The sequence below is a fragment of the Pempheris klunzingeri genome, chromosome 11 (genome assembly GCF_042242105.1).
Source record: "Pempheris klunzingeri isolate RE-2024b chromosome 11, fPemKlu1.hap1, whole genome shotgun sequence".
In the NCBI taxonomy this organism is placed as follows: domain Eukaryota; kingdom Metazoa; phylum Chordata; class Actinopteri; order Acropomatiformes; family Pempheridae; genus Pempheris; species Pempheris klunzingeri.
In genome coordinates, this window is record NC_092022.1 from 9,501,788 (window position 1) to 9,518,528 (window position 16,741).

Sequence of the window (16,741 nt, forward strand, 5' to 3'; positions counted from 1 at the left end):
GTGTTAGTTTGCGGGTATGAGGCAGCACAAGAGTGGAGAGTGCTGCCAGCCACTTGACACTTGATTAACAGTAAATGCTTGAGCTTTTTTTTTTTTATTTCTTTTTTTTTTATGTAGGCCTGTTTTGACATTTCTGCTGGTTGGGAACAATGCTCCATTTCAACTCTTTCTTTTGAATGATACAGATGCCTTACTTCCCTTCATGTGCCAAAGTAGTTTTCAGCCTTCTTGTTGTTATTGCTAAGATAGCTACATGCTTTCCTCAACATTTTATTCCTCACAGCTTCTTATTATTGACCGTATCAGTGTACCTTGCAGAAGGTCGTGATGAGAAGTTGTATTTTGTATTTTTGAATATTTTCAGTTTTCCTTTAGACATCTGAATTGGCGAGTCGGAACATGTTCATTCACCCGTGGCCGTGCCTTTGGAGATTCTTGTAACGCCATCACTTATAGACACTAGTAAGTGACAGACTCAGTGTTTCAGAACATACGGCAGCCAGCTTCATCTTTACGTGCTCCATTAAAAGTTGGTTGTGTCCCAGATGAAACTCATAAAACAGCTCACGGTGCCGATGTTAGCCATTTACCTTATATCATTTGAGAGCTGAATGTACCATGAGGGCTCCTACAGGTGTTAATGCCTCAGACCAGTTATTGTGAAGTCAGCTGATGGATGAATAGGACTTAACTCTGCTTTCACCAAGCTTACATCTGCCTGTATACTGCAGTCAGGGGAGAGGTATGCAACTGCCAGTTTATTTCCTTCAACATTAATGCTAAAACAATCAGTCCGTCGACACAAAGTAATCAACAGTTATCATTTTAAGTCATTTAGCAAGGAAAAAATGCCAAACATAGCCAACAAGTTGTACGTTTGATTGCAATCCATTTCCCAACACGAGTCCAACTTGGAGTCGGATATTATTATATTATTATACCATGGCACCATGCCAATAAACAAAATAAAAATATCGGCCAGTAATTTACTTATATAACTTTTTTCTCTCACGTTTCTGTTTTCACAGAAACACAGCTCATGTGTCTTAGACCTCCTGCTGCTTAGAATGCTAGGCAACATGTAGCTAAGCACCAAGCAGCTCATAGTAGGAAGGGGTATGTTTCATAAGGCCGGGTGAGGAATTCTCGCCTGGTTACAGACCGTCCTTAGAATGAAGTGTTATTATCTGGCTGCAGGAGAGTGAAAATCCCTACTATTAGAGTCACGTTTAAAGGAACAGTTCCACATTTCCAAAAGGCTGCTTATTTGCTTTCTTGTTGAGTTAGATGAGAAGGTTGATACCACTCTCATGTAGGGCTGCACCATTATGGCAAAAAGGATAATCAGGATTATTTTTAAGAATATAAATATGATATTATAAGAATCATAGATAAAAGAGACAAAATATTTTTGTTGCACTTTCACATTTAAACAAACATAATTGTGCTTTCACTTCCATGTTGTGCGACATTCCTGTTTTACATCAAAATAAAACTGGTAATATTCACAGTGCATCGCCTAGAAGCACAATAGTGCAAAGATTTTTACCCCAAATTAAATAGATACAGTGGTGCTTTGTGCTGTGTCGCAGTTATGAATGTCTGAGTTGATATTAATGTTACCAGCGTTATCCTTATTTGCCTTGTGCATTTGCTGCTAACTGCACTTGATGGTGTTTTTTCAGGTGGTTGAACAAGTCAGCTGTGCTGCTTTGCAGACAGTCTCATGCACTCCTTGCATATGGTTTCTTACTGCTTAACATGACTTGCCCTAAATCTGAAATACTTCCAAACAATGATGATCTGTTTCGAGGGACTAGCTCTTTGCCTTCTGCTCCAGACATCTGATTTTCGTTCTGCCCGTCTGCTCTGTGTTGTATATTTCTCTGCTAGTCTTGACTGCAGCTACAACATTCAGCAAATGTTTGCACTGGCTGCTGCAGAAAGGTGCGCATGCAGCGGCATGACAGCTCCCCAAAAGTGAAGATAAAATCTCGATCGGCCATGGCTAGCTGTTAGTTTAGGAAGCCCTCGATTTGAGCAGCATTTTCTATGAGTGGAGCGTGCATTTGATGCATTTGAGTTGATCATGCTCATTTAATTGTTGGATGCCAAAATCATGATCGAGATTAAGATTCAATAACTGTGCTGCACTGCTCACATGTTTGTCATGTCTGGAGACAGAAGTCCATTATCTCAACTCAGCTTAAATACTGGAAGCAGTGGAAATCTGGCTCAGTCTAAAGTTCACAAATATGCATACCAGCAAATGTGAAGCACACTAATTAACACAATGTTTCTGTAAGGGGGTGTTTTCACACATCTATGTGCTTACAAACCAAGTGAAACAATATAAATGCTCTCCAGCAGAGACTGTGTGAAATTAAGCACCCCATATGCTTGACATTGTACAAACCTGTTCTTTTCTACCATAACTCGGCACAGAGGCTCCTTAATTAATGCACACATATGAGAGTGGTGGTGATATCCCTCAGGTGATTCTTAGCGAGAAAGCAAATAAGCATATTTCCTTTAAAGAGTGATTTCAGCGATTGCACTCATCAGGAAGTAACACAAACAGACTACAAGAATAGAGATGAACAGTTTTAATACCTTTGTATTACACCTGAGTGTGAAAATGTATTCTTTACTCCTGGAATAAAAAAAAGAGAGGTCCAAGTACAAGTTTACCTCCCTGCTTCAGTCACATGACTTCAGTTATGTCAACCGAGTCAAGTGCAACACAACTGAATGAACTCGATTTGCTGATGAAAACTGTGAGATGTGGTTCAACAATGGTCTCAAAATATTTAATTTAGCTTCAGTTTAGATTATCGTGTCAAATCAATTTAATATCAGTGCATTCATCTCTCATAGCCTACAAGCACCTGTGTCTGGTTTTACTGCCTGGTTACCAGACATAAAGGGTCACCTGCCAGCCAATCAGGATCCTTAATTCCCTGTGGCCATGGTATAATAACTTTGGAGTCTGAACTGTTGGTGAGACAAAGCAAGATATTTGAAAAGCTTCTTGGGCTCTGAGAAACTGTGATATGGATTTTCTCTGTTTTCTGACATCTTATGTACTGACTGACTAATTGGAAATAATCATTAGTTGCAGCTCTAGTCTTCATCCATCTGGGCAACACACAGTAGTCGTGCCAGTCAACGTGCATCATCAGCCATTGCAGTGAAGACGAGAGGCTTAAAGTGCTGCCAATTGTGCCAGTCTGATAATTGAAATCTAGCCACCAGCTTACACATTATCTGGCAAAATGTATGATCAGCTGTGTTTTAATACTTTGTGAATCTGTCCTTTCTTGTCAGTTGTATTGGCTTTTTTATGTGGTATGTGTTGTCATTGTTTATTTATGTATTTCAGCGAGGCCTCGCTGCTCAGGTATTCAAACCTGCTTCACCCTACTTTTCAACAGCCCTATAGTGGCAGAAGCAGATAGATCACAAATCTGTCAGTGCATGACACAAGGGTATATTTAACAGTCTGACTTGACGAATAGAAAGCCTGTTATGTGCCATAATTTAGCAGACATTAAAATATCTTAGTAAATTAGAGCAGGCCTGAGGGGCTTCTATGGGAAAGGGCGTAGGAGTAATGGTACTTATGACACCCACCCAGGACTGATATATCAGGATTTGGGAGGACTAAATCAGGACAATCCCATCAAGATGACACCAGGAAAATTCAAGGGTGTCTACTTGTGTGTAAGCATGCATATGTGTGGTTATCGTGGCCTGCTATTTTCAAGAGGACCATTCTGCTATTTGGGAAAAAAGCTGTTTAAACACAGTTCATGCACTTAACCGTGGTTCAGGGTTTTGGGCAACTGAAACATTGCAGACATTCAAATAAAGTAATACAAGATCAATACAGGAGGTAGAAAAAAAAATTGAGTTGAAATGTCTTTTTTTCCTATCAATTTACAAAGATTGTCAGTGCCAAGGAACAAGCGCTCCAGAATCCAAGGCCAGGTCCAGTGCATCTTGTTGGACAAAGTTTGTATTAATGTGTGGACAAAAGGTTTTACTTCCCCATGGAGTGTTAATAACTTTCTGAAAAGCAGTCTTTGAATCCTGTTATGTTGTTTTTGTGGCTTTACGTGTGGTTAATCTGTATACATTCTTTCATCACAGAATGTCATTGTTAAGCTAACAAATGTTTACACAGGAAATGCATCTTTCTGGCTGATTTATTGATTATATGAACTGAAAAAAGACCACATTGCAGTTTATGAACTTGTGTCTTGGGTACATAGAAGCATTGCCAACCTCTTTGTTTTGTAACGTATCAGTACTGTGGAGATGTTTTGATTTTGACTCTGATTTTCTCTTTCTTTCTCTTTTTTAATGTTTGATATGGTTCCTGATTGTTTTGGGGGTTTTCTTTTTCAAAAATTCTGCACAAAGGTCAAGTGTTGGTTTAAAATAACAATTAAGAGATTAAGAGATGATTAATTTAAAAGCCAGTACGATGAGATCTCTCTCGCATTCATACAGTATACTGTACATACTGTATGTTGTTTTGTTGTGATCTGAATCAACACCCCCAATTGGGAGACCAAGCTGTGGTGTCCTACTTCCAATTGTAATTCTCAGTCAAACCCCCGAATCTGAAAAATACATGAGCAGAGAGTAACATTTCTCAGCAGCTGCTATCACACACAGCCTTTTGGTGCAATGACACAAACACTACCTGTTACAAGGTAGTCGGCCAGTGCACAGTAGATAATCCAAGTAGTAGTATCTACTGGTGCTTTTTGTCTTTTTATACCAGTACAACTTTACAATTTTCTTGCTACTTTCAAGATCAGAAAAGGCAGAATTGATCAGAAAATAAATAGATGAGTTAATTTGTAATTCCATAAAGATTAGTGAAGAAATACAATTAGAGCTCTGGGTGGCAACGCTTGGCCTTTCTGTTGTGACTCCTCAGTATTTTGATGTCCAGGTGATCTCCGTGAGATCGTGGCAGTAACGTTTTCACATTGAAAAGTCATCAGCTGATCTTGATATGATGCTGAAGCTGTGCATGTATGATATCGTTTGGTGCATTTGTGTTTTCTAAATGAGGGAGTTAATAAAAACAATTCACTGAGGATTTTCTCTTGGATTTTTCCCCATTTTTGAATTATGTGTCGCACAGTGTCATTTTCAGCATCAGCAGTTTTAGTGTCTTTTACTGCGGGAAGAATTTGAGTGGTGCCTTGTGGCACCATCAAAGCCATAAAATGCATAATGTTATGAAAGAGCATATAAATGAGAGTAAATGGCAGCAGTAATGTCCTATTCAGTAGATAGAGAACACGTTCACAAAGGTTCTGCTGCATATACTAATTGTTTTATTATATAATAATGTTTGAATATGAACAGCACATGTAATGTATAAAAGAATACACAGTCTAACATGAATCAAGTAGTCGGCTTTGCACTGCAGCTTTTGCAAAGAACGCTGGTTTATTTCTTTGGATTATTAGAGCGTGTATCTGCTGAAGTTCAGATACCTTCCACTAAAACAACGAAATGACATGGAAAGCTACTGTGAAATATTGATTGAGCCAGTGTTGCAGAGATGCTTTTAAGATAATAAGAGGTAGAGGACCCTGTGAAGAGATCAATAGGAACGGGAAGTGAAGAAAAGAGAGGTTTCTCCCTACACACCACAGATCATCCATAATGAGCCAGTGTGTCAATACTTCAGCAATGCTTCTTCACATGCTATTGACCACTGAATCACAGCACTGGGCCATTGTAACATCACTTTACACCAAACACTAAAGGGGGATTTATGAAAGATTAGTGTTACAATACCTCTATTGCTGAAACTGTTTTGGATTCAGGTATGGTGTATATGGCTCTTGGCTAAGGCACGATTTGGTATATATTCCCTCTCTCCATATCCCTGCAACACAGTGCAGATGATGTAGCTCAGTTGCTGCAGATGGCAAATGCCACACTGCCCCCTCATGGCACCAGCATCCTGGTGCAACCATAGACTGCATGGGTGCAAGACTCCATGGATGAGCCAATAAAGAAGAGATGAAGCTGTGTCTGCAGTGTCACTGCACTGAATGGGTATACTGACCACCACAGCCTAGCCATGCAGTGGAAAAATTACAACAGCCATGACCAAACTTGATTTCTATCAGAGAGAGAAATGCCTAGAGATAGAGATAAAGACAGCTTAAAGTGTTGCCAAATATAAATTGTGAATTTTTGGAAAGATCAGAGCGATACATTAAAACATTTTACATATAATCATGTAGAAATATTTCCGATAAAATCTCAGTAAATTATAGAAAATATAGTCCGTCCTAATTGCGCCGTGTCCACTCCACGCCGCAGGGTGGCGCTGTCTCCCCCTCCGCTTCCTTCGCAGCAGCTCAGAAGAAAACATTGGCGACAGGAGCTGCTTCCTGCGGCTCACATGTACACAGCACAAAACTAGATAATGGCCTCTTCAAAGAGTAAAGATGCCGCAAACAGTGGCCCTCAAGACACCAATTCAGACACCAACGACGAGGAAAACCCCGAGCTGAGTCCCGGTTTTAGAGACGCGGACGCTTTCGTTAAAGTAAGTGAGCTAGCCATGCTGGAGGCAGAGTTTTGGCTAGCAGTCCGGTGGACAACGTGGATGCGTCTGTTGGCTACGAGCTGCAGTCACACTATAAGTTAGTTAGAAAACACAGGCAGAAATCTGATGAGACGAGGTCTGGTTTGATGTTTAACTTAAGTAAATGGTGAAGTGGTCGATAGTGCGAGAGCTGAGCCTCTTTGGTTTGCTAATAAGCTTAAAAAGCTGCCTGTCTTCAGGTTAATATTGTCGTGTGCCTTTTATTTAGTGCTGCTGCTATATCTGCTTACCTGCGGATTGTGTTGATGAATGGGTCCGTAAAAAATATTCTTATTGTAATGTTTTAAAATGGCTCACTTTGGACCAACTGCCCCAAAGCTTTAAAAGCCATTTCAAGTTAGCTTAAAAAATGTAACTACTAAAACTGTTTAACTTTAAAAAAAAATCGGAGCCTGTCATCATCAGATAGTTGTTTTTAAAAGATACATAGTCTAAACAAGTCGTTAACAAAGGTGATTCATAGCATTGTCAGTCTTTCCTCCAATGAAACACTTTTAAACACTACAAAACATGTTTAACCTTGCAACCATGACATTATACAATTATCTCTAAAGCAAAATAAACATGACATTTCAGTGTTTCCCTACCCGGACTACTGACTAACCGCTGAGCCTGTCTCTCCTCTGCAGTATGGACTGGGTGCTGTGTTATCCGCCACCAAAGCATCCGCTGGCTTGCCTCAAGTTGGAGATGAATATGATTTCTATCGGAGCTTCCCGGGCTTCCAGGAGTTCTGTGAAAGTCAAGGAGATAAGCTCTTGCACGGGTGAGTGTAGAGTATGCTGGTGCTTCTTTTGAATTTTGGCTCACTCAGACTCACACCTGTTTCTGCTAAATGTCACTCACCCACCATGAATGGGGAATTAGCAGACTACACACAGCAACATCCCTCATATTCCACTTGCAGTCTATGGCTGCTCTGCTCAGTTTCATGCAGGCTGAGCCTTAGACATGCAGACAGAAGAGTGGGTTTGCTTGCTGTTTCTCATCATCCAAATTAATTACTTTCATTGTGTTAGCATGAGTCAGATAATGCAGCACCACGGCTGCAGATCTCACGTGAGAGACCGGAACAAGCTGACAGGGCTGGAGGAGAGGTTTGACTTGGTCGTGGACTCTAACGACATCATCCTTGAAAGAGTGGTACGACCTACAGCTTTGGCGTTCTTCAAATTTCTTCATGAGAACAGCCTTTGCAGACCAACCAAGCTCTTGTATCTGATTTCCAGGGGATTCTTCTTGATGAAGCTGATGGGGTGAACAGAAGCCAGCAGCCTGTCATGCCTGCAGGGTTTCAGCCTCCCCAGATTGTCGTTTCCAGCTGGAATCGCAAGGTTGGCTAATTAACCTCTCTTCTCTTACACTGCAGATGCCAGTTTTCTGGGCTGCGTTCAAGCTGAAACATTATGTGCCAGTTCTGGCATTCAAGCACTTAAAGCACTAGAAAGTTTTTTTTTTTTGAACACTTAATAAATATTCATACCAGTGCTTCACAGCTTTTGGTAAACAATGCTTTTATTGATCAGGGTTCAGGTTCTGGCAGTCGTTCTGAGATGTTCCGACTGCTGCACGCCAAGAATGTTGCGAGGCCTCAGCTGAAATTCAAGGAAAAAGTTGACAACACCAACACACCGTTTATTCCCAAGATCTTCATCAAGCCAAATGCAATAAAGCCTCTTCCTTCTTGTGAGACATATTTTTCACCCTTATGTTCTTCCCATCTGTTGTTTTCATAAAGTTTATTAGACTTATAATCTCAACTCTGTCATTTCTCCAATCGTAGATTTTACCAACAAACAAATCCGCAAAGAGAGACCCGAGGACCTTGATGTCCCGGCTGCCCTGGCTGACTTCATTCACCAACAGAGAACTCAGGAACATGTTGAAGACATGTAAGTATTGTCCTTTATGTAATATTAACATTGTGTCGTTTCCTATTTCTTATTTGGTTTTCCAATTTTGATCCATGAAGGTTTGCACACCCATACCAATATGAACTGGATCATCTTAAAGTATCCGAAATTCTTCTGTCGAAGCCAGAGCCCCAGGTAAGTTACAGTGAAACTGTTGTAATAGATGAGTGTTTGTTAGGCTTCAACTAAATCTGTTGTTTGTGGATTATCTTTTAGATGTACAAACCAATGGCAGAAACCAAGTTCTCCTACGTTGACACACTGGAAGATCTGGTGGCTCTGAATGAGAAGCTGTGCAAAATGTCTGAATTTGCAGTGGACCTTGAGGTACAGATTTAAAAACAGTTCTTGGATGTACAGTGGGTGGGTGCAACATTATATATCCCTATAAAATGTAATGTGATCCAATGCAGCACCGTGCAACAGACAATGCCTTTGTGAGGCTTATAATGCGGACATTTTGTGTCAGTGAGGAGTCGATTCCTCTCTGTGGTTTAGGCTTTTTGGGCTGTCAGAAAGCCTGCAGGTTCTTGTGTTTGAGGAGACACAGACGTTTTGTTAACGGTCTGCTCTCCATCGCAGCACCATTCCTACCGGAGTTTCCTCGGCCTCACCTCTCTGATGCAGATCTCCACCAGAGAGGAGGATTTCATCATCGACACCTTGGAGCTCCGCAGCGAGATGTACATCCTGAATGAGGCGTTCACTGATCCGGCTATTGTCAAGGTACTGGAACCACTCCACAAATAGTTTGTCTCTGTGACTGTCTTAAAAATCCCCTCCAGACATGTTTTAACATGGATATCAATTACTTCACTTACAATAATAATTTGCATTTGATATGAACTTTTCCCAAAAAGGTCAGGTATCTTGTTAAAATCTTTGAAATGACGCCTACTCATTCTTCCTCATTAAAAATCCAGAATCTGCCACACAACTGTTTTCCTTCCCTGACTTTGCTAACTTCACTGTAAAGTCTGTTCCTGGTGTATGCGCACTGGAGGCTTCAAGTTTCCACATCACACGTATGCAAGTTGAATATTGGACACGGATTGGCTTCCAGACTATTTGTGATGTCACAAATTGAACTTGAAGGACATCTCCTAAAAATGGGATTTTCATTGTGCCCGTAGAAACTTTTCTCTTTCAGCAGACCAATGTGCAATGTACAAAGCAGCCGTGTAGTGTCAAGCTCACATAGAACACTCTGTGCAGCGAAGCTCTAACATTTAACTGGAAGAACTGGGGTTAAAGGAAAGAGGAGATTACGTGTCTCATTACATTTGTTTTTGAAATGGGGAAATTGCACGGTCATGTTAACTAAAGACTTGTTTGAAAATGAAGATGTATGTTACAGTTACAACTTTCAGTTGTAAAACTCCAGTACATCTTGCACAGCCACCTCCTGTCGCAGAGCCCCACAGTTTTCAGACATGTTTAATAAAGTTGGCTGGTGTCCTGTGGTGTGTGTGTGGGAGCCACCATGACTCACACTGCAGGATACCTGTGAACAAGTGTGGTGCGTGGGCTTGAACCACTGAGATCTGTGGAAAAAAAATCCAAATGGAAAAATGTCACACAGTGTGTCCCCAGTTTTTAATATTTTTGGTTCGGATTTTTTGTAAGCAGTCAAATTATTTTTGAAAAATAAGTTGGGCACCTCAGCAGACAGGTTTCAGCTGAATGTGCTTTCTTTCCTGTTCTCAGGTATTTCACGGCGCTGATTCTGACATTGAGTGGCTCCAAAGGGACTTCGGCTTGTATGTCGTCAACCTTTTTGACACGCATCAGGCCAGCCGAGCGCTGAATCTGGCCAGACATTCCCTTGACCACCTGCTCAAACACTTCTGCAGCGTGGACTCAGACAAACGCTACCAGCTGGCTGACTGGAGGATTCGGTATGGAGAGGGCTGGGCCGTTTTGAGGCTTAATTTTATAGCTATTGTTTAGCTTTACTGTGGAATAGATGTCCTTTTAATATCTTGACAGTGAAATCCATCTTGTATTTCATATTTTTTTAAATATAAAAATTATAAAAGAATTATCGTTGACTTTGGGCAGTAGTAAAAAGTGTCTCATAACTTGGCCCTGTAGGCCCTTGCCAGATGAAATGGTGCAGTACGCCCGGACAGACACCCACTACCTCCTTTACATCTACGACTGCATGAGGGCACAGCTGTTGGACTTGAACCACAAGCAGCCCGGCCTGCTGCAGTGTGTCTGGAACAAAAGCAAAGATATTTCCCTGAAGGTGAGCACAAATCTCACTTAAGAAGACACCATGAAGATTAAATTGACACTTAAAAATCAAACTACATACCCCTGTTCCACTATTCTCTATCCAATACTTTCACGGTTTCTTTATTGCTTTCATATATTTACATTTCCACACCACAATCTCCTGCATTTTGTGACATTTGCCATGGATCACTATGTGCACCCTCCTCCCCTACAGAAATATGCGAAGCCTATATACACAGAGGAGTCATATTTGGAGCTGCAGAGGAAGCAGAAAAAGGCTTTTAACACCCAGCAGCTCGCTGCTTTCAGACTGCTGTTTGCCTGGAGGGACAAGCTGGCCAGGCAGGAAGATGAAAGCACCGGGTAGGCTGTCTGGAGATGGATGGACTTGCTGTTGTGGAAATCTGCTAGAGCTGTTTTAACTATTTATAGTTCGTGCCCAGCCAGATTTTGGAACCCGCATGTCTTTGTGGCAATCTCCCTTCTTTTACAATCATTCATAAACTCATGAACTCATCTGTCTTAACATGTTACGATATAGTGTTCATTTGTGCTTTTAGATATGTGCTGCCAACTCACATGATGAACAAGATATCTGAGGAGCTGCCCAAGTAAGTTTAATAGATTTCCCACTTAAATTTGGATGCATTTTTAGTGTTAGTTCTCACTTCAATGCAGGTGAATTTATCGTTTTTATTCATCACAGTCAGCGCATTATTTTGTCTTTATCCTCTCAGAGAGCCTCAGGGCATCATTGCCTGCTGTAACCCTGTGCCCCCGCTGGTGAGGCAACAGGTCAATGAGCTCCATTTGTTAGTGCAGCAAGCCCGAGAGATGCCTCTCCTTAAGGTGAGAAAAGACGAGCGGCAATGGCAATGTTTTTAGTTAGTGATGTAATTTTAATGTTGTGAGGTCACTTGTTAATGAAGGTACCATGAACAATCAAGCGTTGCAATGTTTTCTGTCCCTCAAACAGGCTGAGATTGCAGCTCAAAAAAAGAAGGGGCTCACACCCATTAAAAAGGTTGGTGAAAAACGTATTAAACCAAGTGGAAATTTTAATAATGCATTCAGTAGATGTTTAAAAAACCATGACTGGGGTGAAATAAATATGATCTTGTATAATTTTTCAGGCAGAGGTCGCGTTGTTTGGTCCTCATGATACATCCAGGGCCTCTGAGAGCGACCTCCTCCCCTTTCCTCCCAGTGGTAAGCCTGATGCCCGTACACGCTGTGATCTGTCCTGGTGATTTAATGCATTAGGCCTTAAACAAATGTGTTTACTTTCAGAGCTGCCTGTGAAACAAGGGACGCTCTTCTCAGACAATGAGCACAAAATGGATGCTGATGTACAGAAAATAAACGGTCTCATGGCACCAGCCAAAATCACACTTTTTGAGGTAGAGATCATCTTTTAATGAATGTATCTAGCCAGCCAATTTTATGTCATTGTGACATCTAATGCAAGAACTCTGCTTCCTTTCGAAGGAGGCTGAAAAGCAGAACGACCAAGAGTGCCTCCCTGTGGCTCAAATGAAAGCCAAGCGAATCATTGAGTCTTTTGAAAACCCTTTCAGAATGGTAAGAGATGACCAGTGGTTAACCCTCAGCGTTGTGTAGCATTTTATTCTGCCAGACACTCATTACTCAGCTGTGCACTTTGTGATTTCAGTATTTACCCTCCAGTGATGTGCACATCAGCAAGAATGCCAAGTTTGATCCATCTTCAAAAATATTTGAGGTAATCAGAGCCCCACATATTTCTTCCATATCCGGACTAACTGCATGTTCAGAAGTTCATAGCTGTACCATCTCACATTATAGATCAGTAAAAGGTGGAAACTACAGAGTATTGAACAGCAGCAGAAGGAGCTGGAGACCAAGAAAAAAACTAAAGAAGCAAAGGAACAGATAAAGAAAGTGTCAGGTAATGACGTCTACGTTACTCTAAATATACACTTTTTAAAGTAAGGTTCCTTATTGTATTCTAATTTTAACTCATTTTCACAGAGGAAAGGAACAAGACTAAGCAGAGCTACCAAGAGTCTCTCAAGAACGTTGCCACTGTTCGCCAGCAAGCAGCGGTGAGTCATTGAGTCGTCGATATCCCTGTTGGGGAAAGTACAAATCCGTGAATAATATGATTTTAGATTTACCCAAGAGCCTGGCATGGCATATTAAAGATGGCGCTTCAATAGTCACCTTAACCCTCTACAGTGCCCCCCATTTTCTGAAGACATGGCTGGTATTTCTGCACATAAATATGGTGACTCACAAGCGAGTGAACGGCTACTGCCGGTCTGCAGCACCGGCATGTTGTTGGTCCTTTTAATATTTATCTGTCACACGATGTGCCTGGGGAAGAAGAACTCGCAGCGTGGGATTGGAGTATTAGAGAAATGTCCTCCACTCATCAAATGCTTTTCTTTCCTCTTGAGGAGCAACAATAGATACTCTCTGCTCATAAGCCCCACTGTCTGCTATCTCATTCTCTCTGGGGGTGTTGCTTGGCACCCTCTCACATGGCCACTTTTACGCTCTTGCCACCAAATGCCGTTTCCTCTGTTTTGAATGCTCAGTTAGACAAAAGTCTCTCTACTTCATCTTCTGTCCGTGGTGAAAGAGAACACAATCACTGGTCACCACGGTTTGACTCTCGCTTCTGTCCCATCTAGTGGCGCCACTTCCTCCGTTTTTCACTGCGAGCCTTCAGCCATCAATCGCAAACCGCGCGCAGAAGTGTTGTCCACCGTGGTAATCTATTGTGTGATGATGGCTTAAGTGAAATGTTGGTTGTAAGGAGCTCCCTGCTGAAACGGCGCCTTCAAGTGAGCATGTTGGCACCATTTGATGGCATGCATCATAGTCAGAAGTGTTGGCAGCGGGACTTGAAAGCGCCAACCTGCCAACTGCAGACGAATATTGGCTCCGCTGCCTAACTGTCAGTTTCAGCCGGCAGTTTAATTGGCAGTGAAGCTTTCTTGTCTAATTTCAGTTTGAAAGAAAACTTTGTGGTTTTTCCCCAAGCTTTTACTGCATTGATATTGTTTGATTGATATCATGAAGGATGTGAGCTGCGATTGGGCTCCGACATCACTGGTTTTCTCTTTTGCCTGCGTCCAGTGCGTCGGCATCAAGGTCAAATTCGGGTCAAATTAAGCAAGCTAGATAAAGCAGATCAGAAATGGTCACAGGCTGGAAATATCACAAGAAAACATGATTTATCCTGACATTTAATGTGCAACCATAAAATCTCCTAAGCAAATTAAAATTGAAGATTTAAAGTAAAACTCAGTGACATCCTCTAATCAAACAAATAAATAAGGATGACGGACTGTTTGAAGGAAGTGTTTTCACTGTATCTCAGTCTAAAGCCTCATTTGGCAGGCTTGTAATTGTTAAGCAATCAGGAAGGTCAAACCTCTGTGAGGTGACACTGACGGTGTCATTCACACCTTATGCTGTCATCATAGTTATATAACGTGAAACTATTTTGATTCACGCAGGCTTGAGGAAAATTGTTCTTCATGGATTAAATAACATACCATAGCGGCTTATCAAACAGGAAAGCAGAATCAGACAGCTTAATGAAATAAGACCCTTAAAAGGCGTCTTTGTATAAAAGAAATGAACATAGTTTCCGGGTCTGAAAAGTGAAGCCAATGCGGATGTTGTGCCTAATCCCTGCAACAGCCAGCAGGGGGCGACTGCTGGTTGGAAAAAGAAGTCCAGTTGTATGGAAGTCTTTAAGAAAATGAGCCTACTTCTCACTTGATTTAGGACCTCGGTAAACATTTTCCTAACGAGTTTACCTTCTTCAACACAGCATGATGTTCATTTAGTAAATCATGTTCCTATTTTGAGGAAAATAGTCCAGAAAACGGGGGAGGCTTTGGGGTGGGGCTAACTTCTGACTAACCAATCGGGGGGTGGGGGGTCTTTTTGGAATGAAATTCACTTCTGGCTCCAAAATATTAAGATGATGATCCCATAAAGCAAATCTGGAGGCTTCAAAACAGCGGTCCACAAACCAAATGGTGACATCACATTGGCTTGTCCACTTCTTGTATGCAGTCTCTGGTTTAAACATGGATAAACATCAGTGGAAGATTGGCGTAAAGCTGCGACTTCAACTACTAAGCTGCTGGCGGGATACCTACAACTTAACTAATCACAGATCAAACAAACATTTTAAAAATATGCCAAGTTGTGTAAAAGTAAAATGTTCTAAGTGACTGTTCTGCTATATACAATCATGTAATTATTTTATGGTTTTACTTTATCTTAAGCCACATAGCAGCAGCCTTGATTTGACTAGTCAGTACATTACAGAGTTTAACTTCAGTCTCATCTTGAAGACTGATTGCAAATGTTTCTGGCAAAAGAGCGTTGTCGCACTTATTCCTACAGAGATGTAACAATTTTATATGTCCGAGTGTGGTGCAAAGTTTTTTTCATGATTAATGAAAACACCTCCAGCCCTTCAGCAGGCAGACTGTCCCCGCCAATGAAAACTTCCTGAATCCACCTCGCTGTCCGCCATTGTTTATTCCTCGCTAACACCAACTCACGGTAACACAAAGAGGTCGAAAGCAAAAGCAAAACACGGAGTTTGTTCGATTCGTCTAAAATGTACAGAAAGAAGCTGACAAAAGCTGCAGCAACCCTGTCAGGCACGAGAAAAGATTTTTGCACATTAAACCATGTAAACCTATTCTAGCAGGACCTCCAAATACAAGTATGAACTTTAAAATGAACATGATATGGGATCTTTTAATACATAAACCACTTAACCATCCAACACTGTTCATTATCCTGTTAGTTGAACAAAATGCATAAATTTAAGAATACATTCAATAAAATGTTTTCTTCTGAGTACTGCACAGATTATAATGCTGGTGACCAATTTTCCTAGGAATCTGCAAAAGGCGGTGGAAAGAAAAGGGAGAGGGTCGCCAGTGAGGTTGGAGAGTCGACTCCCAAACCGAGTAAGAAGCTGATGAAATCTGCAGAGACGCCTCAGAAGACAGAACCACCTCCCCAAGACACCTTCAAGCCTTTCGACTACAGTCAGTCAGACCTCAAAGTCTTTGCTGGTGAGCATATATGATTGTTTTCATCACATTAGACAAATAACGACTTATTTTACATTCAGTTACAGATGTACATTATAAAAATGTATTCAAATCAGGGCGCCCACTTTGTTTTTACAGGTGCCAAATCAAAAGACAACACACAGTTTGATCCAAACCGGCAAGCCCATGACTTCAGTAAAAAGGTATTGGTTTGTTAATTCATTTGTCTATTGAGCAATATGTATTTTATTTATGCTTGATGAGTTTAAATCTATTGTCACACAGAAAAGTGCAAGGGGACAAAAATCCAATTTTGCAGCCGGAAACCGAAGTATGTCGTACCTGGCCGGAAAATCTGACAGGTAACCATATGAAATATACAGCAGTGTGTACATATATATATATTTTTTTGCTTCTTGAAATTCAAACATCCCAGAGCATCGACTAATATACTCTGCGTTTTTATTCCCTACAGAGGATTCCGGCATAACTGGCCCAAAAGATAAACTCTCTTTGATGCCATTTTCAATCTTATTTTAAAACTTTTTTTCATCCTGCAGACACAATGTTCCCATTTTTCCTTCTCGCAAATGAAATGCAGAATTTCAAAGTGTATTTTTTCCACCTGTGCAACAGTTTAACCTGTATATATGTGGACACACAGTACTCTTTATTAAAGATGATTTTAGAGGAAACGGGTTTTGCCTTTTTTTTTTTTTTTTTTTTTCGTCAAACCTAAACAAAAGATTCTATTTGATGGGGCAGAATCATAATCAGGCGTTTCTTCAGAACACTGATATTAAAATACTCTGTGACACTTCACTTTAACGTACAGATGATAGATATGGAGTACTAGCAGGGGA

At 41.0% G+C, this 16,741-nt stretch overlaps 1 protein-coding gene across 1 annotated transcript; it reads left to right on the forward strand.

The window, feature by feature from the left end:
• The first annotated feature begins 6,422 nt into the window (after positions 1-6,422).
• exosc10 (exosome component 10) lies at positions 6,423-16,565 on the forward strand. Its single transcript, XM_070839328.1, has 25 exons — positions 6,423-6,589; positions 7,279-7,415; positions 7,669-7,792; positions 7,879-7,983; positions 8,176-8,335; positions 8,433-8,541; positions 8,622-8,697; positions 8,779-8,889; positions 9,145-9,288; positions 10,270-10,460; positions 10,657-10,813; positions 11,018-11,166; positions 11,364-11,414; positions 11,541-11,652; positions 11,780-11,827; positions 11,937-12,012; positions 12,094-12,203; positions 12,292-12,384; positions 12,476-12,544; positions 12,628-12,730; positions 12,814-12,887; positions 15,719-15,899; positions 16,017-16,081; positions 16,164-16,240; positions 16,354-16,565. Exons 1-25 carry the CDS (start codon positions 6,467-6,469, stop codon positions 16,382-16,384), a joined length of 2,676 nt encoding a protein of 891 aa, XP_070695429.1. The 5' UTR covers positions 6,423-6,466; the 3' UTR covers positions 16,385-16,565.
• Positions 16,566-16,741: the final 176 nt, after the last annotated feature.

Coding starts and splice junctions, on each gene's coding strand:
- exosc10 (XM_070839328.1), top strand. CDS start 6,467: ATGGCCTCTTCAAAGAGTAAAGATGCCGCAAACAGTGGCCCTCAAGAC. Junction 7,984..8,175: donor TTTCCAGCTGGAATCGCAAG/GTTGGCTAATTA, acceptor TTTATTGATCAG/GGTTCAGGTTCTGGCAGTCG. Junction 16,082..16,163: donor CCCATGACTTCAGTAAAAAG/GTATTGGTTTGT, acceptor ATTGTCACACAG/AAAAGTGCAAGGGGACAAAA.